The 23,975-nt window shown below is 43.0% G+C and overlaps 1 protein-coding gene across 5 annotated transcripts in view; it reads right to left on the bottom strand.

The window, feature by feature from the left end:
* Positions 1–23,975, bottom strand: part of LOC145349966 (ras-associated and pleckstrin homology domains-containing protein 1-like) — a 228,770-nt gene that overhangs the window by 62,771 nt on the left and 142,024 nt on the right. For 2 of the 5 annotated variants that reach the window (XM_080198710.1, XM_080198705.1), the window contains exons 5-6: positions 13,624–13,701; positions 906–980 (exon numbers count right to left, since the gene is read on the bottom strand). The exons of 1 other annotated variant lie outside the window; for it this stretch is intronic. In XM_080198710.1, coding sequence (XP_080054836.1) covers positions 906–980; positions 13,624–13,701 — 153 coding nt within the window. The remainder of the gene's footprint in view (positions 1–905; positions 981–13,623; positions 13,702–23,975) is intronic. 2 more of the 5 variants (XM_080198707.1, XM_080198706.1) reach the window with 2 other exon arrangements.

Below are 23,975 nucleotides of genomic sequence, written 5' to 3' on the forward strand. Positions count from 1 at the left end.
TGGCAAACATCTGGGAATTCTCAGACATTTGCTCGGCAGGACTCCATGTACTTTATAGCTATTCACAGCCATCCGTGAAGTTTTGATACAACTTCATGTCTTTGTGTTTTGAGAGTTGGAAAATTCACTGCAGACCAAATCAGCACGACTGATATCTGTACAGCGCTCAATCCTTTAAACTTTCTGGATGTCTAGAAGTTGGAGCTTTGCTAAATCGTGTGCTCTTAATTTGCAAGCACCAATAAATTTCACGGAATATTTCTGTGAATGTTAACATTTCTGTGAGTTAACCAGGTTTGAAACGCAAACGCTGCAGCAAAATATTAATGGGGTATTGATTTTACTCTGGGGCATGCTGTTTGTTGTCATTTTCTTAGTATTTTGAAGTGTAAATGAACATGCACACAATTCAAAACAGGTTCAGCAGAATGATAAAAACAAAGACTGAAGTGATTGTAAAAACTGAGCAAAACTCCTCTTCCGAGTTACCCGGGAAGTGCACTGAAAGGGTGACAAGGGATAGCATGCAAACTCTTGTCATGCTCTCATGCAGATACCTGATTAAGCAGCAAGTTTCTGAAATGCACAAATTACCAAAAGAGCTCAAAACAAAGTGTACTTTTCACTCATCATTAGGGGAAAAGGGGGGTGGGTCACAAGCAGGAAGAGTTAACAAACAAACCAATTACTGGAGGAGACACAGGAACACAAGCTGAGTACGGCCAGTCCCAACAGCTTGGTCAATGTATTGCGGGGGGCGGGGGGGTGGTTTGAGGCAGAAGGAAACCAAAAGTGTTCCTTGGTATATAAATATTAATGAAGAGTATGGGATTGGTAACAAGTCACAGGGTTACTCATTCTACCTACAGGGTTTCATCACATGCAGGTTGGAAGATACGCTTCACCTTGGTCAGCAAATGAGAAGGTTTCCCAGCTATGTTTCTCAAAATGATTGACGTTTCCCTGTCCAGATAGGAATGCTTGGTGCAGGAAATAAAGAAAAAGAGAAATAAATCAGTGCAGTGATAAAATTAAATTAAAGTGTGCAAGCATAGAATAAAAAAGCAACCTATTCATTAAGAGAAGCATTTCAGCAGCAAACCACTCGATACCAACTCTTTTACAGGGGAAAGACACATTCACATATATTCCTCAAAGATCCCATATACGCAAACACATATCTTAGTTATTATTATACTGTGGCTTAGCATTGTGCATCTCCCCAAACGAGATCTTTGAAAACCATCATAGATCCAGGTCCAGGTGTTATGGGCAAGAAACACCTAATTTTCACTTTGGGTTACCGGAAGGTCATGTGTTCTACTCAATGTGGAACTCTAGTCAAGCTGACCAGCTAAATTTCACCTTAGTTATCCAGCCTGTGCAGTGTTAGCTGGTTTTAGCTGCTGGCCTCCCTATCACTGGGAAGGGATCAGGATCAGTATCCCTAGGCTCCTGGCAGAAAATGCAACGAGTGGAAACAGAGACAATTTAGCTTCTTTGGATGAATTTTGCGATTGTCAGAGTGAGGAGATGTTTGTGGTGAGGAAGAGTTCCTGTTTCAGACACCCAGTGCTAACAAAAACTCAGGGGGCAGGTGCAGCACAGGTTATATATAGTGTAAAACTTCCTCTACAATAAGGGGCACGGCAGCATAGTTGTTATGTTTCTGGAACAGAACACAGAAAGCTGAGCACAAGTTCAAATCCCATTGTGGCAACTTGAGAATCTGAATTCAATTTCTTTTTAAAAAGTCATTGGACAAGTGTGACAAGGGACGGCATGGTGGCACAGCGATTAGCACTACTACCTCATACAGCCAGGGACCAGGGTTCAAGTCCTGCCTCGGGTAACTATCAATGTGGAGTCTGCATGGGCTTCGTCTGGGTGCTCCGGTTTCTCCTACATTCCAAAGATGTGCAGGTTAAGTTGATTGGCCAAAGAAAATTGCCCCTTAGTGTCAGGGGGACTAGCAGAGTAGATATGCGGGGTTACAGGGATAGGGTCTGTGTGGGATTGTGGTTGATGCAGACTCGATAGGCCAAATGACCTCCTTCTGCAATGCAGAGATTCTATGATTGTAAGTGACTTTGAAGGTTGTTGTAAAATAACAGTAGTTTCACTAATAATCTTTATCCAAATAAATTTGTCTTCCTTTTCTGCTCTGGTAACTTTCACAAATCTCTTATGTGGTATTTTATCAAATGTACAGCCCATTCATTTTTACCATGCACTGCAATCTATTCAATAAATTAAAGTGATTCAATTCGATCAAGCATAGCCTGACTGCCCTTTACAAATTCATGCTGATTGTCCCCAATTAGGCAAATCTTAAAATATATACTAGTTTAATTCTATGGACTTGAGGAGTTTACCCACAACTCACCAGAGATTAAGTGTCTGTAATTTCCAGTGTTATCTGTCCCTTTTGCCCCATTCTTCAACATGAGTGTACAGCTTACTGCTATCCAGTGACAATTCCCGTTTTCAAACCTTATCGGAAACCATTAGTCTTTGTTCATTACTCTATTTAGAGTCTCATGTAGAGACTCAGTTACTTGCAGTCCTAGTGATCTAAATTATTTTCTTTTGAGTATGTGTCTCCAATGTAGCTCTTCCAAATCCTCTTCAGATATACCTACAATTCCTCTAAAAACTAAGGCAAAGTACTTCAGCATCTTTAACAGTTTCTCATTTACGAGTCCCTTTACGTATCCTAATTTCCCTCTGATCATCCTTTTATTTATTTGCTAATAAGAATCATTGCTATATCCCTTTGTATTGACTGCTGGTCTTCCTTGGTCCTAGTAAGAAGTCTCACAACATCAAGTTAAAGTCCAACAGGTTTATTTGGAATAATGTGAGTCACCTGATGAAGGAGCAGCCCTCCGAAAGCTCGTGATTCCAAATTAAAGTCCTGTTGGACTTTAACCTGGTGTTGGGAGACTTCTTACTATGCCCACCCCAGTCCAACACCGGCATCTCCACATCATGGCTACTACATGTTCCTATTTCATTATTTGACACTGGCAGAAAATGAATTGCCCCTCAGTTCTCTTGGCCCAGAGTTTCACATGCTCCAAAGCATGATACAGAGTCTGTACTGTACACAAGTACATACATATTCCAACACCCCCATCCACACATCTCTTGGTGACTCAGCTGCCAAATGCAATAGGCAGCACAGAACTGAACATGACAAACCAGAAAGGTTCCAAGATTGACTCCTGATCTATATCAAGTTGACATACCTCAGCCAGAACACTTAACATCTGTGCCCCTGGATTAAAAAGAAATGGTCAGAGTTCGTGGTCTGAAGTTATTGAACTCAATGTTAAGTCCAGGAGGCTGCAAAGTGCCTAATCAGAGGGTGACTATTCTCCAGTTTGCATTGGGCTTCACTGGTATATTGTAGCAGGCTGAGGATAAACATTTGAACATGGGAGCAAGGTGGTGAATTAGATTGGGAAGCAACAGGAAGGTCAGGGCCATTCATATCTGCAGACTGAACAAGGGTGCTCCACAAAGTGGTCACCATTCATGTGAGCAGCAAATACAGTAGATTAAATGGAAAGAAGGGCAAGTGAAACTGTACTTCACCTGGAAGGAGTGTTTGGACCTAGGATAACAAGAAGGGAGGAGGTAAAAATAACAAGAAGGGAGGAGGTAAAAATAACAAGAAGGGAGGAGGGATTGCATGGAAAGATGCCGTGGGAAGGGGATGAGGTGTTGGGAGTGATAGAGAAATGGACCAGTGTTCCACAGAGGGAATGGTCCATTTGGAATGCTAACAGGGGATGGGAAACTGTGTTGTAGTGGTGGCATCATACTTTCCTATCCTGCTTTTTGGAAAATGCTGACTCCTGTTCTGCGATCTGACCTTTATGCCACAATGAGCTTAACCATTCCCTTTGTCTCACATCCATGATATCTTTGTCATTTAATTTTTCCTGAGCTCCCACCTATCCCTGACTTTCTATTTTGCTCCATCCCTTCTTTTCAACAGTACAAAATTACAAAATCCTATCACTTTTCTACCGCTCTTCAGCTCTGAAGGGTCGTCAGGACTCGAAGCGTTAACTCTGTTTCTCTCTCTGCAGATGCTACCAGGCCTGCTGAGTTTTTTTCAGCATCCTCTGATTTTATTTTACATTTGCCATATCCGCAGCATTTTGCTTTTATTTTCGTAACCTGTCCTAATCGTGCCTCCTTCTGCCTCCTTTCTCTACTGTGAAGCATTGTGGGACGCTTTGCCACATTAAAGGTGCTATATCAATGTAAGTTTTGTAGTGAAGTGTTCAGTTTGGCTCAATTTGAAATAGTCAGCTGAAAATCAGTGTGAAGGCATACACATGAAACTTGACTGCTTTGGCAGGATACCCAAAGGGGCAGTGTCCCTGATGAACAATAAAGTGCAGGTGCCATTGTAGAAAAACAAGCAGGATATATCCTTTATAAGGATAAAAGCTGATGGATAATTCTGATTTGTGTTAATGTAATTTATTTTTGGAGAGAACCTGGGATTCTCTTGATCAGAGAATTATAAAAATTCTTTACATGTTGCACGATTTCCTTTGTGATTACAGATTGTTGCTAAGCGACAGATGGTGCTTTCCATCGCTGTTTTGAGCTGCATTATTGGAGAGATTGGGAAGAACAATCTCCCCGGAATCTGTCTTTAGGAGACCTTGGGATTTGCTCCAAACTGCATGTTTAAACCTGAACACCAATGAAATTTATGCTGTGCCAACCACGGTGTTTTACCTGCTTTGCAATATTTTACACAAATAGTAAATCACAAATTAAGTGCTGTGTTGCGTGTGTGAGACTTTCTTTTATAACTTCACAATGCAACACAGCAAGGAGTTATGCTGGTGTCAATCGCATTGCTGCTTGGTACAGTGAACTTATCAGGAAACGGCCTGCAGTTAAACTGGAAAGGAACATCACCAGCATCTAAAGAACAACTCACCTGCACTAATACCACTTGGCTTAGTGCACTAACGTATTCAATGTTCAACAAAAATTAAGTTTTAAAAAAAAGTTTATTAGGTTTATTTATTAGTGTCACAAGTAGGCTTACATTAACGCTGCAATGAAGTTACTGCAAAAATCCCCTAGTTGCCACACTCCAGTACCTGTTCGGGTACACTGAGGGAGAATGTAGCATGGCCAATGCACCCTAACGCAGTACACCTCTCGAACTGTGGGAGGAACCTGGAGCACCCGGAGGAAAACCATGCAGACACAGGGAGTATGTGCAGACTCCACACAGACTGACCCAAGCTGGGAATCAAACCCAGATCCCTGGTGCTATGAGGCAGCTGTGCTAACCACTGTGCCAATTCAGCATGGTGGACTGGATAAGAACAGAACTGAGTGGAAAGTCAAGCTGACTCATTCAGGCAAGGTGGAACAATGCATTAAAAGTTGGCACCATCAGGAAAAGAAGCAGGGCAGGAAAATCTAACAGAATAGTCCTCAAAAACGCTTCAGTGGTTGAGAGTACCTGGCACTTAACTTGTCACTGTGCAAATGACAGAAAAGCATATACTAGTATAGCCTTATCTGAAACAGGATGTGAGTTCTTCTGAAAGGTCCACTGCCCTCCTCTGTCAAGGCGAATTGGTTAGGTAGACTTGCAGCTAAATCTGAATATGTGGGGATGAATTTTAATGTTCAGCCCACCACAGGAATCAGAGCGGATGAGTGGCGGACCTAGGGTGGGATTTTCCAATTTCGGGGTGAGCATGGCCCGGAAATCCCGATGCGGATATGCCGGCGCTGGACTGGGGTAAACACAGTAAAAAGTCTGACAACACCAGGTTTTAGTCCAACCGATTTATTTGATAGTAAACTCACTAGCTTTCGAGGGGTTTCCCTCTTCTTCAGATGAATGGAGAGTTCTGGCCTCAGACAGAGCATATAAAGCACAGACAGTTTACAGATTACTGATTAGAATCTGTAAACTGTCTGTGCTTTATATGCTCTGTCTGAGGCCAGAATTCTCCATTCACCTGAAGAAGAGGGAAACCCCTCGAAAGCTAGTGAGTTTACTATCAAATAAATCGGTTGGACTAAAACCTGGTGTTGTTAGACTTTTTACTACAGGAAATCCCGCCCATGGAGTTCGGGAAGAAATAGCCAAATGGATGGCAAACTGGCTACAAAATAGAGTATGGACTAAAGGTTGTTGGAAGTGCTGCTCCACAAGGATCAGTACTGGGAGCCACTGTTGTTGGCCCCTTATGCCAACAATTTGGACTCAGGAATGGGCAGTACAATTTTAAAATGTACAGATGACACCAAATTTGGGGTGTAGTTAAAACTGGTGAGATCAGCAAAGTATAGGAAGACATTAATAAATTTGAAAATGTTCATTTGCCAATGCAATGCCCTGAGATAATTGTGATAATGTAGTGCATTTCAGTCAAATAAGGTGGAGACAGATTCCTTGGAAAATAAGTATCTAAATGGAGTTGATGGACCAAGGGATCTGCAGTACTTCCACACAGTAGGTTGGGCAGGCTAAGATTTTTAATCCTCCAGAAAAGAAGAGTAACAGATAATCTCAGAGGTACTTAAGGTAATGAAAGGATTTCATATGCTAAGACTTAGCGAAGATGTTTCCATGTGAGTGAGACTAAAATTAGAAGCTATGACTGTAAGACAGTCACTATAAAAAAAATCAATCAGCAATTCAAGAAGCTTTTTAAAGGTTTTAAAGTTTTAAAAGTTATTTATTAGTCACAAGTAGGCTTACATTAACACTGCAATGAAGTTATGTGAAAATCCCCTAATTGCCACACTCCTGTTTGGGTACACTGAGGGAGAATTTAGCATGGCCAATGAACCTAAGCAGCATGCCTCTTGGACTGTGTGGGGAAACTGGAGTACCCGAAGGAAACCCACCCTTTAATGCAGAGAGTGGTGAGAATGTGGAACTCTCTGCCACAATAATAGCTGAGGTGAATAGCGTAGCTATGTTTAAGGAGAAGCTAGTTAATCACAACAGGGAGAAAGGGCGGGGTTAGATAAATAAATATGGGAGGAGGCTCATATGAAGTACAATATGCATTGCTTCTGTGCTGAAAATGCTTTGTCAACTATGACCAGGTTTACTGTCATATTTTCATGGTATATTAGAAACTACTAATTATAAATATTTAAAATGCTCAATGCCCAACCAGAAAGAATTCAAATAATGCACTGGCTAGACCAATACCCTTCATGATAGGTTAGCCTCTGTATGCTTGATATCTGCAGTATGGATTAGTGTTCAATATCCAGAGACCAGTACTGCCAGGTTCAAGGGAAGTTTGAATTAGATGCTTTAACAGCAGCTGGTATGCTCTTAACATGGCTTTCAGAAAATCTGTAATGTTTCTCTCAATTTAAATCTCGTTCTTGAATCGCTTCACAGAAACTAAAGACTACCAATACCGTACTATGGGAACACTCTGCCAGCTTAAACTACAAAAGGGGAGCATTCATCCACATGAAATATAATACTTCACATTAGTCCAACGTATCAGTAGCATCACTTGGACTTTACTAGTGCACAGTGGGTGTGTGGAAATTTCATTGTGTCCATTGCACTCTGAAAAGCAGTCAGCTCTGCACTTCTGGCCAACTAAACTGTTGCATTGTGTAACACCAGGGTGTTGTACTGGTAGGTGAAGACTGTCACCACATTTGGAGGGAATTGAGAGGACACATGAAGTGGAAGATTGCACATAGCAGCCGGTGAATGCTTTATTTCCATTGCTGCATTAAGTTTCACAGGGTTGAGTGTTTCAGAATTAGTGAACTGAGACTGAGCATAGGCTAAACATTTCCCTAAGGAATGGAGAAGCTCAAGCATCACTGCTAAAGGAGCTGGGAGAGAAAAAGAGAACAAAGCTGCAGACAAATGGGAATCAGCAATCTTTTTGCAAAATTGCACTTCTGGCAGCACGTATGGGGCACTGACCAATCAAGCTGCAGAGATGCTTTGAATTTGCTGATCATAAATCACAGTATCAACTCATTTATCATTCATATCTTGCAGCACAAGGATGTTCACATCCTTAGCTGGTTGGCAGAAATGCAGGTCATACGGGCTGTTTCTTCAAATGTGCATCTGCCAAAAATGTTCTACTGTGAACATTTACATTTTGTGGCATGGTGGTACAGTGGTTAGCTCTGCTGCCTCACAGTGCCAGGGACCCGGGTTCAATTCCGGCCTCGGGTCAGCGTCAGTGTGGAATCTCCCCCGTCTTCGTGGTTTCCTCCAGGTGTTGTAGTTTCCTCCCACAGTCCAAAAATGTGCAGGTTAGGTGGATTGGCCCTGCCAAATTGACCCTAGTGTCAGGGGGATTAGTAGGGTAAACATGTGGGGTTACTGGGCCTGGGTGGGATTGTGGTTAGTGCAGACTCGATGGGCCAAATGGCCTCCTTCTGAACTGTAAGGATTCTATTGTTTCCTCTGGGTGCTCCGGTTTCCTCCCACAATCCAAAGGTGTGTGGGATAGGTTGATTAGCGAGGCTAAATTGACCCTAGTGTCAGGGGCATTAGCAGAGTAAATGTGTGAGTTTACGGGAATAGGGCCTGGGTGGGATTGTGGTCTGTACAGACTCGATGGGCTGAATGGCCTCCTTCTATACTGCAGGGATTCTGCAATTTTTTCAGGGCATTGGGAAGGGGCTGCTGCTTCTGCTCCGTTGCTGAAAGCATCACTTTGTGCTGGGGAATCATATACTTCACACAAATGGTCATTTTTCGGCTGTAAACCAACTTGTAAGATTTACAAAGCTGAGTGTGGGTAGGAGCTTTGGTGATTTGATGTGGAAATCCAAGCAAATTGTCATTTCCTTTAGTACTTATTCCAATTTCTTCTGATTTATTTTTTTGAATAAGTGAATGTAGAAATAAGAGTCAAAAGCAAGTTCCACTTACTCAGCTCAATCTCAGCCAATCCAGTTTGTGGACCCACTTACTTGGTATTTGTGTTTGCCCTTCTTCTTAAGGACTTCAAATTGCAAATATTGGCCTTCACATATACTGCCAGCTCAGAGGTCAGGAATATAGCTTACAGTCTGCTGTTTAAAATCTCAGTTGTTCAAGTGTCTATTTTTCCTTTGTTCCCAGCTATGCTATGATACCAACTTCCTACTCAGTGAGCTATTTGTTAAAAAATAATCAGAAATCCCTCATTCCCTTGGGACAAGGGTTAGTGAAAGTATTTGAAAGAAAAATCCAGGATGGAAAAGGATACCTCAAAAGTCTGAATTTGAAATAAGATTATAAACCAAGACATTCTGCAATTGTGTTTTAATACATACCTTCAATGTTTTCAACAAGTTATTTTAAAGTCACATCAATTAAAACAATTGATGTGACTTTAACAAGTGCTTTAAAACATAACCTAATCACAAAATCTGTACCATGTAGTTTAATGACAAACTGTGACACTCCAACTTCTCATGAACTTTGTGAATTTTTTCCCTTAGTTTATATCTGAGGGTAATAAGTGAGAATGAGCAGACATGCCCATGGTCTTGCGGACTATGGCTAATTACTTATTTTTATTGTTTATAGTCCATACAAGTGAAGTTGATGCATTAAACTGACCAGTTAGTCTTAAACAGACAGCAAATTAGCCCTGGATCACAGCTTTGAGACTGGTTAGTCGAGTTGGGATGCAGTGAAGTTGCTCAGCTGAACATAACAGATGCAATGCTGTCACTTACAATGCAAGGATTTCACAACTCTTCACAACAGCAGAATGAGCATGAAGCACTTACCTTGGAACATGAAGGCAGGACAGCTTAGTTAACAGAAGCAGTTTGGGACAGATTATGTACTAAACCGGAGGTGAACCAGGTAAGGTTTTCATTAAATAAAACCAGGCAGATCAATTTTACGAAATGCTTGGCAAATAATAACCTATTTTGTAAACTGTTCTTATTAAGCCACTGCCTACTCTTTTTAAAACCAACCCCATTTAGAGAGAGAAGGCATCAATGGCTTCAAATGGGAGAGACAAGGCCCTCTTTTGATAACATGGGCGTTCTTCCTTTTTAAGGTTAAATGACTTCTGCCACCTATCACAACCCAAGTCAGTGATGCCAGGTTTATGGCACTTATTTTCCTGCATTTTTACTGCTCTGCTGAGTAGCCAGGAGGAAGCATTTGCCTTTGAGATAAAGAAAGGCAGAAAGTCCTCCTATTCTCCTCCTCTCTCTTCTTCCATTCTGATCTGTAAATTGACTAAAGCCTAATCTGAACACAGCTATGATGTGGAATTGCCAGCGTTGGACTGGGGTAGGCACAGTAAGTAGTCTCACAACACCAGATTAAAGTCCACCAAATAAAGGTTTATTTGGTAGCAGCAGCTTTCAGAGTGCTGCCACTTCATCAGGTGAGTAAAGAGTTGGGTTCACAAAAGGGCATACATAGACACAGACTCAATTACAAGATAATGGTTGGAATGCAAGTTACTTACTCACCTGATGAAGGGACAATGCTCCGAAAGCTCATGCTACCAAATAAACCTGCTGGACTTTAACCTGGTGTTGTGAGACTACTTACTGAAGACAGATAGAAGTGTTAAAATCCAAGATCTTTTGCATGCCAAAATATTTGACAGGTTAGAATTCGGGGCATGACAATTATCTGTTCAGCCCTGAGGGTTAACAAAATGCCCACTTCTAATCATCGTCTATTGCTGAAAACATGTGCATGTCCAGCATGGGACTGGGTATGATACTCTGAATGGATTGAGTTACTTCACTGTACTCATTGGCTCATATATTCCTTCATGCTTCACATGGAGGCAGCTCCTTGGCTCATTATCTGCTGATGATTCAGCCCAAATTGTTTTCTTGGCAGTTTTTGTCAGTGCTGCCATTGCCTTCCACTCTCAGGGGTAGACCGAGGAGGCAGGTCCCAAGTCAACCTCAGCCAGGCAGGAATTGCTGTGGACATTATCTGAAAGCACGCACTGGTCACCTAGCCAACTGAGCTGACCCACCCCATCAAAACCCAAGAAAAAAGCCGTTTCAACAAGATGCTGGAGAATGTGCCTGGAAGACTCCTGCATGGGTAGATTATAGAATTCCTATAGAGCAGAAGGAGGCTATTCGGCCTATCGAGTCTGCACTGACCACAATGCCACCCAGGCCCTATTCCCATAACCCCACACATTTACCCTGCTAATCCCTGACACTAGGGTCAATTTAGCACAGCCAAACCACCTAACCCACACATAGAACATAGAACACTACAGCACAAACAGGCTCTTCAGTCCACAAGTTGCACCGACGATATCCCTACCTACCAGGCCTATCATTAACTCTCAATCCCATTAAATCCCATGTACTCATCCAGAAGTCTCTTAAAAGACCCCAGCGAGTTCGCCTCTACCACCACCGATGGCAGCTGCTTCCACTCACTCACCACCCTCTGAGTGAAAAACTTACCCCTGACATCTCCTCTGTACCTGCTCCCCAGCACCTTAAACCTGTGTCCTCTCGTAGCGACCATTCCAGCTCTGGGAAATAGCCTCCAAGAATCCACCCTATCTATACCTCCCAACATCTTATAAACCTCTAACAGGTCGCCTCTCAATCTTCGTCTCTCCAAGGAGAAGAGACCTAGCTCCCTCAACCTATCCTCATAAGGCATGCCTCCCAATCCAGGCAACATCCTTGTAAATCTCCTCTGCACCCTCTCAATAGCTTCCACATCCTTCTTGTAGTGAGGCGACCAGAACTGCGCACAGTACTCCAAGTGGGGTCTGACAAGGGTCTTATGAAGTTGCAGCATTACCTCCCGACTCCTAAACTCAATCCCTCGATTCATGAAGGCTAGCACACCATACGCCTACTTGACCACATCCACCACCTGCGAGGCCAATTTAAGAGTCCTATGGACCCGGACCCCAAGGTCCTTCTGCTCCTCAACACCGCTAAGAGTCCTACCCTTGGTATTGTACTCCTTCATCCCATTGGACCTGCCAAAATGGACCACTATGCATTTATCCGTGTTGAAGTCCATCTGCCACTTCTCCGCCCAGTCTTGCATCCTATCTATGTCTTGCTGCAACTTCTGACATCCCTCCAGACTATCCACAACACCACCAACCTTCGTGTCGTCAGCAAACTTACTAACCCATCCCTCCACTTCCTCATCCAGGTCATTTATGGAGTGTGGGAGGAAACCTGAGCACCCGGAGTAAACCCATGCAGATACATGGAGAATGTGCAAACTCCACACAGACAATGACACAAGGCTGGAATTGAACCTGGGTCCCTGGTGCTGTGAGAGCACAGCAAACACTCCATCTGCATAGTTTGTTAGCAATTAAAATCTAACTTCACACAGGAAGAATAATCACTTGGTTGAGATGCCCATGAGGGAGGAAGAAACATGTCAGCACGGTGGCAGAGTGGTTAGCACTGTGGCCTCACAGCACCAGCAACCTGGGTTCGAATCCCAACTTGGGTCACTGTCTGTGTGGAATTTGCACATTCTCCCCATGTCTGCGTGGGTTCCTTCTGGATGCTCCAGTCCAAAGATGGGTTAGGTGGATTGGCCAGGCTAAATTGTCAGGAGGACTACTTCAGGTAAATGCACAGATTATGGGGATAGGGCCTGGGTGGGATTGTGGTCGGTGCAGACTTGATGGGCCAAATGGCCTCCTTCTGCACTGTAGGATTCTACGATTCTATGAAGTCTGAAAAGGAAACAGCATTTAGCTTTACTGGAAGTTACTGTTATTGTAATAACTTAAGACTTTTCAAATGGGGCCATTCTCTGATATAAACTGAATTGGTGAAACCATAGATCGATAGTTGATGGGTTGTTAGTTTTACAGGCCACCAAGCATTTAATGAAACAGTTGGACTTTGCATTAGCATAGAGTGGCAGTTCACAGGGGAAGTTATGAATTGCAGGAGTCCTGCCAAGAGCACAGACATCTGTTCCAGAAGAAATTGCTTCCTTAAGCACCTCTGAAAGCTAAATTTAGTTCCTTCTCGAACACTGCAATACACATCTACTCTACACAGGCATTTGTAAAAACTGTTAATAGCGCCTGGTCAAGGATCCCTTCAGCCAGATTTAGCTCCTGCCAAGTGTAGACTTCAAGCAAGTCATTATAAACTTCTTCAACAAGAGGAAGATGCCGATTGCACGAGCCTCATGCTTTGTCCAATTTACATGATAGAGGCATCCACACCAGCAAACAACATCGTAAAGAGCTCCCATGGAATAAACAAAAGGGGCCTCTCTGACTCTGAAGACACAGCATTGCTGTCAAGAAAACAGCTGCAACCACAAGCACATTCTCTTCTTTGCCTGGCCATCTATCTCAGAGGCATGCCACTTCCTCCAAGGAATCGCTTTTACATCAGAATTGTGAACCTGTTTTCAGATACTGATTGGCTCATGGGGCACCATTGGCCATTTCCTGATTTAATTAATGAGAACCATAACCTGGTGTGAAAGGCGGATGTGGAAATAGCGAGTAATACAAGGATAAGGCAGGGTCAAACCAGCAAATACATGCAAGCAAGGCACAGTGCGGAAACAAGTGAATGCATGCAATCAAGCACAAACACACCATGATAGTGACTTACAGTCCTCAGTTCCAAGTCCTCCTCCGCAAAGTCAAGGTGGCGTCTGACCTGTCTACTGTGGCGACTCGAGGAAACATGCTGTGGAGGTGCAAGGGAAAAAGGAATGCAAAAAGGGAGGGAAGGAAGACCCATTTAAAATCATGCAGAAAGGAAAAAAAAACCCAAAACTTTTTACACTGAGGGTATAGAGAAGGGAAAAGGATGGTTATTGTCCTTGTCAGATGCTCTTTCCACAGCATGCATTTGTATGGGAAAGTTAAGAGCCACAAATCAAATTCAATATTTTGAACAATACTGGGGAAACCTACCGAGAAATCCTTCAGATCAGATTTTATAGCACACGTCTAAAATGTCCCATCAGCAAAATATTAAAGTGTAAACACTTTGCATTACACAATTTTTAAAGTAAAGTTAAAGTTTATTTATTAGTCACAAGTAAGGCTGACATTAACACAGCAATGAAGTAACTGTGAAATTCCCCTAGTTGCCACACTCTAGTGCCTGTTCAGGTCAATGCACCTAACCAGTACATCTTTCAGACTGTGGGAGGAAACCGGAGCACCTGGAGGAAACCCATGCAGACACGATGAGAACGTGCAGACTCCACACAGATAGTGACCCAAGCTGGAATTGAACCTGGGTCCCTGGTGCTGTGAAGCAGCAGTGCTAACTACTGTGCCACCGTGCAGCCCATTCATTCTGAGTAGGCCATACTCTAATATAATGGATTGGCGGAAACAAATGCTGCCGCAGTTTGATCTGCGCAATGTTGTCTACTTGTATTTCATGGTACGATGACCGATTCATGCTTTAGAATGCCCCTCCATAACTTTGAAACTTGGATCCCAGATACCAGTGGTCATCATAGGCCGTGGCATGTGTGCCGTCCCAGGTTGCTTCCCACACACACTGGGTTGGCACACGAGCAGTTCAACTTGTGTGTGCATTTGCTGGCCCCCAAATGAACCCACGATCATTCATATGAGCCTGTGATTCAATGTCGACCATCTGTTGCTCTAATTAGAGCATCTAAATATTCATCTCCCCATGGACTCCTTTGAGATAAAAGACATTGGCATTATTTATTCCTGAATAAAAGAAATAGCTACAATAGTCATGTCTATTCATGCTTTAAAAGCAACATTTTGTACATCCCAGCAATACCAATGTTGAGGACACTGTTCAAGGAAGGCAATTGATGATTCTTCTAGTCAGTTTCAATTATCATTACTCACCTTGATATTTGAAGATTATGATGGGTTGAAAAACAAATAACAGGTGAGAAGATCGATGATTAAAATATCTAATGTGCAATTCAATGCAGCGGAAAGAATAATCCCTCGCCACAAATGAGAAAGGCCAGCATATCTGCCTCTCAGCACACAACACAGAATAACAAAAGGAGGAGGCCACAGGTACAGAGGGCTGAGCAAGCGAGTGCAGAGGATCACATCAGAACATTTACAGCATAGAGAGCAAGCTATAACTGGCAGGTAACCTTTAGCGGAAAATGGGTAGGAGAGAAAAATAAGAGGGTTTTGAACTTAGAAGCAAGTTGTTGGTCCCCAGAGTGTTCAATTCATTTTTAAAAGGAAAACATCAGAGATGTTGTACGTGCCACTTTCTCCCATCTGTTTTTCTTTCCTACTTGCTACTAGTTTCCTTGCTACTGCTAAGTACCAAACATTTTATTGTTGTTCATTAACAGTTTGGTTTGCGTTGCTTCAGAGGAATACAGCAGGTGTGAGGGCATCTTATCTCTGGCTAGCCTTAAAATGGCAGATCCAACTCACTGCCACTACCCACTTATTATATGACAAGGTTGTCTCTATCTATGTTCTCATTATGGAAGACAAACTGTGGGGTTGGGAGAAGTGGGATGGGGGAAAACTAAGGTATTACAAGTATAAATGGCAAGACTGGACTGAAAATACTTAGCTGTCTTCTGGCCAGTCACAAAAGCTGAAATTTATATTTCCACATCCCCATTCAATACATAACCAATTCTTCCTCAAGTTTTCCCACACATCACACTGTCATTGCTCCCTGGATTGTCTAGTCTCGTACATATTCGCTACCCCCTGAGCAAACTGTCCATGCCCCTCAGAACTTCAATCCATCGCCAGTGTCTCATGGCTTGGAGATTTGCAGCTGCCTTCTTTATTATCTGGGCTCAATTCTTTTAGCTCTCTAAGAACACTGAGTGCTTCAGTGACAACACCTCGAAACATCACTCCAGAGTGAAGAACCCCAAGGTCCTCCAAATCTCCACATCGCAGATGTTTAAGTGAGAAATCAGTGTAGTCGCTCTAGAAACTCAGTAAGAATCTCCTTAGAACTAGGGCAGACTATTAAATTAAAGAAGGGTGGCAGAGTGGTTAGCACTGCTGCCTCACAGCGCCAGGGACCCGAGTTTGATTCCTGACTTGGGTCACTGTCTGAGTGGAGTTTGCACATTCTCCCAGTGTCTACGAGGGCTTTCTCCAGGAGCTCGGGTTTCCTCCCACAGACCAAAGATGTGTGGGTTAGATTGATTGGCCATGATAAATTAATCCTTGGTGTCCCAGGATGCATAGGTTAAAGGGATTAGCAGGGTAAATATGTGGAGTTATGGGGATAGAGTCGGTGTGGGATTATTGTCAGTGCAGACTCAATGGGCCAAATGGCCTCTTTCTGCACCGTAGCATTCTATGATTTCTAAATTTGAGCTGCTTCTCACATTGAGTATATTCAAGAGGGCTTACTGATGAAAATATATCTCACATTAAGGGGGCGGAAGGCTCCACTGCCATAGATCATGGATAGGCTTGTTATAACTGCACTGGTGACAGAGGTCCGCACCACTCTCAAAGCTAATAAGGGAACACAGATGCAAGGATAACTATTTCCAAGCAGACCGAGGGGAGGATTGATAGACAAGTGAAAATAAATGAAGACTAAAAAATTCTCATTTCTAACTTTGTCCAAAGATTACGCTGTTACCCCAAAGGTTTCCAAACAGAGATGTGCAACACAACATTCGAATCCTCTAACATGAGCAGTACCATGACTGAAATAGTATAAAGCCCAAGTCCCTTTTTAACTTTTCCAACGTAGCTTCTCATGTTGAAGTCAGCGTGTCACAGTAGTCACATTAACCAACTGAATCTAAGGAGTTTAATTCCACTTTGAATAGAGTTTATTTATTTGCCACAAATAGGCTTACATCAGCACTGCAATGAAATTACTATGAAAATCCCCTAGTCAGCACACGCTGGCGCCTGTTCGGGTACAGTGAGGGAGAATTTAGCATAATCAATGCACCTAACCAACATGTCTTTTGGACTGTGGGAGGAAACCCACACAGACACGGGGAGAATGTGCAAACTCCACACAGACAGTGACCCAAGCTGGGAATTGAACCTAGGTTCCTAGCTCTGTGAAACAGCAGTGCTAACCACTGCGCCACCGTGCTGCCGACTAACTTTCATACACTTCAATTCAGTGCCTTCCCTGACAGATTAGATGACGATAGTATGCGGAGCCATAATGGCCACAAAAGGTCATAGGATTGGTTCCTGACTTGCATCATGTTATACTGATCTCAGCATGAATGGCCAAACCTCTTGAAAGGAAACAGGAGAAAACCAGCAAGAACTCCAACACCAAATGTGGATGACAGTATGGACATCAAGTGAGGACAAGCCAGGGAAGTGGTGCCTTTTGCAGCCAAATATCCAATTAGCATGCACCACCATTGTTCATCTCTTGGGTGAGATACTGCAAGATCATACCCCAGCCAACAAGTTAATATTCTGCAATTGTGTCTTAGGCAAAGCTAATTCACTGCCTCCCGACATTTATTTGGATTTAATCAAAGAACCTTGCTGTAAATTCAAGGCTTGGGGTTTATTGCTCACACAGCTTTACAGTGCTGGTGAACTTGCCCATTTAGCAGTACCCCCACCCTGCCAAGTGGTGTCAGCAGTGGCTCAATGGTAGCATTCTCATCTTCGAGTCAGACATTTGTGGGTTCAATTCTCACTTTGAGCACAGAAATCACTCCCAGTATAGTACAGAGGGAGTGTTGGTCAGTCAGATGCTCCCTTTCAGATGAGACACCTACTCCCTCAGCTGGACACAGAGCACTATTCTGAAGAGGAGCTATCTGCTTCGTCCTGGTCAATATTCATTACTCAATCAACAATAAGGTTATTTCATAATCTCAGCTTATCACATTATTGTTTGTTGGAGCTTGCTGTGCGCAAACCATTTTAAAAAGTACTATTTCAGTGGATGTGAAGCACTTTGAGCCAACCAGAGGTTATTCCAGCATCACTGATTAAAACAGACGTTTTTTAAAACTTCATAGTCAGGGATGTTATCAGCCTTCTCATCAGCCTCCTAGTTGTCCTGATGGGCAACCTTCTTGAACCATTGCTGTAGAGGTTGATGCAACTCAGCGGGTCTCAGCAATGTGGGACTGCTGTCACTAAGGCCAGACTGGGTAAGGACAGCAAGATTCCTTCGCTAAAGGATAATAGTGAACCAGCCAGGCTTTGATGACAATCCAACACTTCATGGCCACTCCAACTAAAACCAGGGTTTTTCTTCCCCAATTTTAAAAATTGCTTAAATTAATTCTCTCATGTCAGGATTTAAGCTAATTTCTTCTGGATATCTGTCTAGTAACGGGAATGATAGATAGAGTGCTGAAAAATAGGAGATAAAGGCAATTACTGCTCATGTGCAGAAGACACATGGACAGATGGGCTGGAACAAAAAGCCTTCTCCATTATATAACTTCATGTTTTTTCAATGCAATATGATTCCTAGAAACTAGCTTTTTAATATCTAACCGTGCTGTCCCTGTCTTGGGCGTGTTTGATGGGGACGGTATAGAGGGAGCTTTACTCTGTATCTAACCCCATGCTGTCCCTGACTTGGGAGTGTTTGATAGGGACAGTGTGGAGGGAGCTTTACTCTGTATCTAACCCTATGCTGTACCTGTCGTGGGAGTGTTTGATGGGGACAGTGTAGAGGGCGCTTTACTCTGTACCTAACCCTGTGCAGTACCTGTCCTAGGAGTGTTTGGTGGGAGACAGTGTGGAGGGAGCTTTTCTTTGTGTCTACCTTGTGAGTATCTCTATGCTGACACTAGATAGACCAAAGAAATTGCAAAAGTTAGACAATTTCCTACAAATTAGAAGGGGGGAAAAGGTGACACAGGAAGTTAACAGTGGAGTCAGCCCAGAATACTACCCTCAGACTGGGATCACAGCACAGGTCAATGCTCAGTGCTGTTTATTCTGCAACTGAATCAGAGTACATTACTTTAAAGTTTAGTTATTGGTGTTTCAAGTAGCTTACATTAACACTGCAATGAAATTGCTGTGAAAATCCCCTAGTCGCCACACTCCAGGGGTAGGGTCAACCAGATTATAGGGCTCTGAGATACAGAGGGATCTGATGTCCTAGTGCACGAATTGCAAAAGGATAGTGTGCAGGTACAACAAGTAATCAGGAAAGCTAATAAAATGTTATTGTTTATTGAGAGGGGAATTGAATACAAAAGTAGGGAGATTTTGCTTCAATTATACAGAGCATTATGAAGACCACATCTGGAGTACTGTGTATCGTATTGGTCTCCTTATTTATTTAAGGAAGGATATAAATGCTTTGGACATAGTTCAGAGAAAGTTTACTACATTCCCACCTAGAATGGGAGAGTTGTTTTACAAGGAACAGTTGGAAAGAATAGGCTTGCATCTGCTGGAGTTTAGAGGAGTCAGAGGTGACATGAAAGTTCGGGTACACCAAGGGACAATTTAGCATAGCCAATTCACCTAACCAGCACACCTTTCGGACTGTGGGAGGAAACCGGAGAACCCGGACGAAACCCATGCAGACACAGGGTGAATGTGCAGAGTCCGTACAGACTGACAGTTACCCAAGCTGGAAATCGAACCCGGGTCCCTGGCGCTGTGAGGCAACAGTGCTGCCCACTACATCTACACTACATCCTGTTGCAGATACTAGTGCATAAGTACACTCGCCGTTGTGGCTCTGCAAAACCTGGAGCATGTTGCCTGCCTTCTCAGCTGAACGCAATGTTTGGGGAGCAGAAGGATGTAACAAAATGGATAGAACTACACCATACGTAGTTCTAATGTTTTCTTTGATAAACCTCTATGTCTGATCTTCTGATAGAACTGCAACAAACACTAATCTTGACTAACAGCATGCGACTTCAGCCATGACACAAGATTCAAAATAATTTGCAACTCCAACCCACACGACTTGCAACTCCAATCCACAGGGCAGCATAGTGACACAGTGGTTAGCACTGTTGCCTCACAGCACCAGGGTTCCAGGTTCGATTCCTGGCTTGGGTCACTGTCTGTGCAGAGTTTACACATTCTCCCCATGTCTGCGTGGGTTTGTTCCAGGTGCTCCGGTTTCTTCCCATAGTATGAAGACGTCCTGGTTAGGTGCATTGACAAGCGCCACAGTTAGGCGGCTAGGGGAAATTCACTGTACCTTCATTGCAGAGTTAATGTAAGGCTTACTTATGATTAATAAATAAACTTTAAAAAACTTTTAACGATGTTCCTCCATGCAAAGCACCAAAGGGGCGATGGAACACCTCAGCAGCTCATTTTTAATTTCAACTTCGCTGCTCATGAGGGAGTCAAGCTTACAAATTACCCCCCAGCTGTTAGCTAGCTATCTTCATTTATAGAGGTGTTTGTGTCATCTGTTCTGTTCCTCTGAAGACAAACACTGCAAACATAAATTGGAAAAAGGAAAGAGGCTTTCCAATTACACCCAGGGGAGAAAACAAACAAGAATACAAAAGAAAACATGCCCTGGATAGGAGCCTGACGTGCTCCTGTTTCCTCCACAAAAAATGTTGTGTTAATATTCAGTGTTCCCACACATTGTCGCATTGGCTTTGTCCTGTTTCTGTCCTCTTATTAAGGTATTGATTTGTTGAAGCAGGGTTCTGACTGAGTACCGTGTTCAGTTCTGAGCACACTTTCAGGAAGCCATGGAATTGCCACTGTACAGGTTCACCACAATGACACTGGGGCCAAAGCTGAGAACAGGTTTCACAGATTAGACTTTGCTTCACTTGAATGTCCAAGGTTAAGGGATGACCTAAGTTAGTTTTTTTTAAAATTCATTCACAGGACGTGACCCTCGATGACATGGCTAGCATTTGCTGCCCATCCCTAATTGTGAGCCACCTTCCTAAAGCTTTGCAGTCGATGTGGTGTAGGTATACCCAGGCTGCTGTTCGGAAAGGAGAACCAGAGATAGTGAAGGAATGGTGATATAGTTCCAAGTCAAGATGGTGTGTGGCTTGGAGGGGAACTTTCTGCCCTTATTTTTCTAGGTGTTAGAGGTCACAGATGGCATGTTTAAGATGCTGAAAGGCTTTAACAGAGTGAATAAAAAAGAAACAAATGACTATGGTCCAGAATGGAGCACAACCTTAACATTAGAGCTAGATCATTCAGTGGTGACTTTAGGAAACAATTCTTCACACAAAGGGTCATATGGGGTGGCACAGTGGTTAGCACCGCTACCTCACATCACCAGGGACATAAGTTCGATTCTGGCTTTGGTTAACTATCTGTTTGCAGTTTGCACATTCTTCCCGTGTGTGCGTTTGTTTCCTCCGGATTCCTCCCAGTCCAAAGATGCGCGGGTTAGGTGGATTTGCTGTGCTAAATTGCTCCTTAGTGTCCAAAGATATGTAGTTAGATGGTAAATGCGCAGGGTTACGGGGATAGGGCTGGGTCAGTGGGCCAGGATAAAATGCTCTTTCAGACAGTCGATGCAATATCAATGGGCTGAACGGCCTCCTTTTGCACTGTAGGGATTCTATGGCTCTATGGAAATCTAAACTCCCTCCATAAAAAAATACTGTTGAGGTTAAGGGTGTTCAGATCCTACAGCCGGCAGAGAATTTGTAGCTCTGCTTATTCTAGTTAGTTTGATGAGGGTAGTGTGGTTGACGTATTTTAGGACTTTCAAAGCGCCAAATAATGGCAAGATCAAAGCCCAATGGATTAAAGCTGCAATGGCAATGTAAATATGAACATACGAATTAGGAGCAAGAGTTGGCCAATCGGTCCCTCGAGCCAGCTGCACCATTCAACAAGATTGTGGCTGATCTGATTATAACCGTAACTCCACATTCCTGCCTACCGGCGAGATGCTTTCAACCCCTTGCTTATCAAGGATCTATCTACCTCTGCCGTAAAGACTCTGCTTCCACTGTTTTTTGAGGAAAGAGTTCCAGAGACTTAACACTCTAGAAAATTCTCCCCAGCTGTCATTAATAGGAGCCTCCTTATTGAGCCTCCCCCAAGTTCTAGATTCTCTCACATCCACCCTGTCAAGATCCCTCAGAATCTTACATGTTTTAGTCAAGTCACCTCTGACCCCTCTAAACTCCAGCAGATACAAGTCTATTCTTTCCAACCTTTCCTCATAAAACAACCCTTTCATTCTAAATAGGAATGTAGTAAACCTTCTCTGAACTACATCTAACGCATTAATATCCTTCCTTAAATAAATAAGGAGACCAGTACTGTACACAGTATTCCAGATGTAGTCTTCATAATGCTCTGTATAACTGAAGCAAAATCTCCCTACTCTCGTATTCAATTCCCCTCACAATAAAAAATAACATTTTATCAGCTTTCCTGATTACTTACTGTACCTGCACGCTATCCTTTTGCAATTCATGCACTAGGACATCAGATCCCTCTGCATCTGAGCTCTACAATCTCTCACCATTTGGATATGTTTTTTAACTCATCCTTCCAAAACGAATAATTACTCATTTTCATACGTTCTTCTCCATTTGCCAGAACTTTATCTAACATATCTATTTCCCCCTCCCCCCACTTGAGTTTTCTTCACAGCCTTCTGTCATCAGCAAATTTAGCAGTCGCATCTTCGGTCCCTTCATTCAAGTGATTGATATAGATTGTAGAGCCGAAGCCTCAGCACTGATTCCGATGACTACTATGATCACCCCTTTCTGATACATACCCCAGACTTCGGAATGAGTTGAAAACGTAGTAAGCAGGGAGGAAAATAGTAGCTGACATTAGGACATAGCGAGACTGGTGAAAATGGGTAGCTGAATGGCAGATGAAAGTTTACACAGGAACTTCAAGTGATTCATTTTGGAAGGAAGAATGTGGACAGGCAATAGAAGCCAAATGGTACAATTTGAGGGGGATGCATGAACAGAGAGAGGGTGACATAAATCTTTGAAAGTGGCAGGAAGGTTTGAGAAGGCTGTTTAAAAAGACATAGAGAATCCCTGGCTTTATAAATAGAGACATAGGGTAGACAAGCATAGAAATTGTGCTAAAGTTTTATTGGTCAGAACATTGAATACAGGAGTTGGGACATCTTGTTGAAGTTTTGTACAAGACATTGGTAAGGCCATACTTGGAATACTGTGTGCACCTATCTGGTCACCCTATTATAGATTTTTTAAACTAGAAAGAGTGAAGAAAAGATTTACTAGGATGCTACCGGGACTTGATGGTTTGAGTTATAAGGATAGGGTAGGTAGACTGGGACTTTTTTCTCTGGAGCGTAGGTGATCTTATAGAGGTCTATAAAATAATGAGGGACACAGATCAGCTAGATAGTCAATATCTTTTCCCAAAGGTAGGGGGGATCTAAAATTAGAGGGCATAGGTTTAAGGTGAGAGGCAAGAGATACAAAAGGATCCAGAGGGGAAACTTTTTCACACAGAGGATGGTGAGCGTCTGGAACAAGCTGCCAGAGGTGGTAGTAGTAGTGGGTACAGTTTTGTCTTTTTAAAAGCATTTAGGCAATTACATGAGTAAGATTGGTGTAGAGGGATGCTGGGCCAAAAGCAGGCAATTGAAACTAGCTTAGTGGTTAAAAAAAGGGTGGCATGGACAAATTGGGTCGATGGGCCTTTTTCCTCTAGTGGCTGGGCCCCAGCTGGCATATTGTGGCCAATTCTGAGCACCAAAATTTAAAAAGGGCATCAAGGCCTCAAAGGTTGAGTAGAATGGCACCAGGGATGCGGGACTGCGGTTATGTGACAGGACTGGAGAAACTGGGATTGGGCTGCTTAAAGCAGAGAAGGTTGAATGGGGAGATTGAATAAAGGTGTTCCGAACCTCAGATGGTTTTGATAATTGCTCCTCACTCGGTTTCCACAAGCTGAAACCAGAGGCAACAGACTTAAGGTAATTCGCAAAAGAACGGGAGGGAAAGGGAGAACATTTTAAAGCTAACTCCTGACGATGAGCTGAATGTGCTGCCAGAAAGGACAATGGAACCTGATTCATAAGAGAGCCTGCAC

This window comes from Carcharhinus amblyrhynchos, chromosome 11 (genome assembly GCF_965287045.1).
Source record: "Carcharhinus amblyrhynchos chromosome 11, sCarAmb.v2.hapA, whole genome shotgun sequence".
In the NCBI taxonomy this organism is placed as follows: Eukaryota; Metazoa; Chordata; class Chondrichthyes; order Carcharhiniformes; family Carcharhinidae; genus Carcharhinus; species Carcharhinus amblyrhynchos.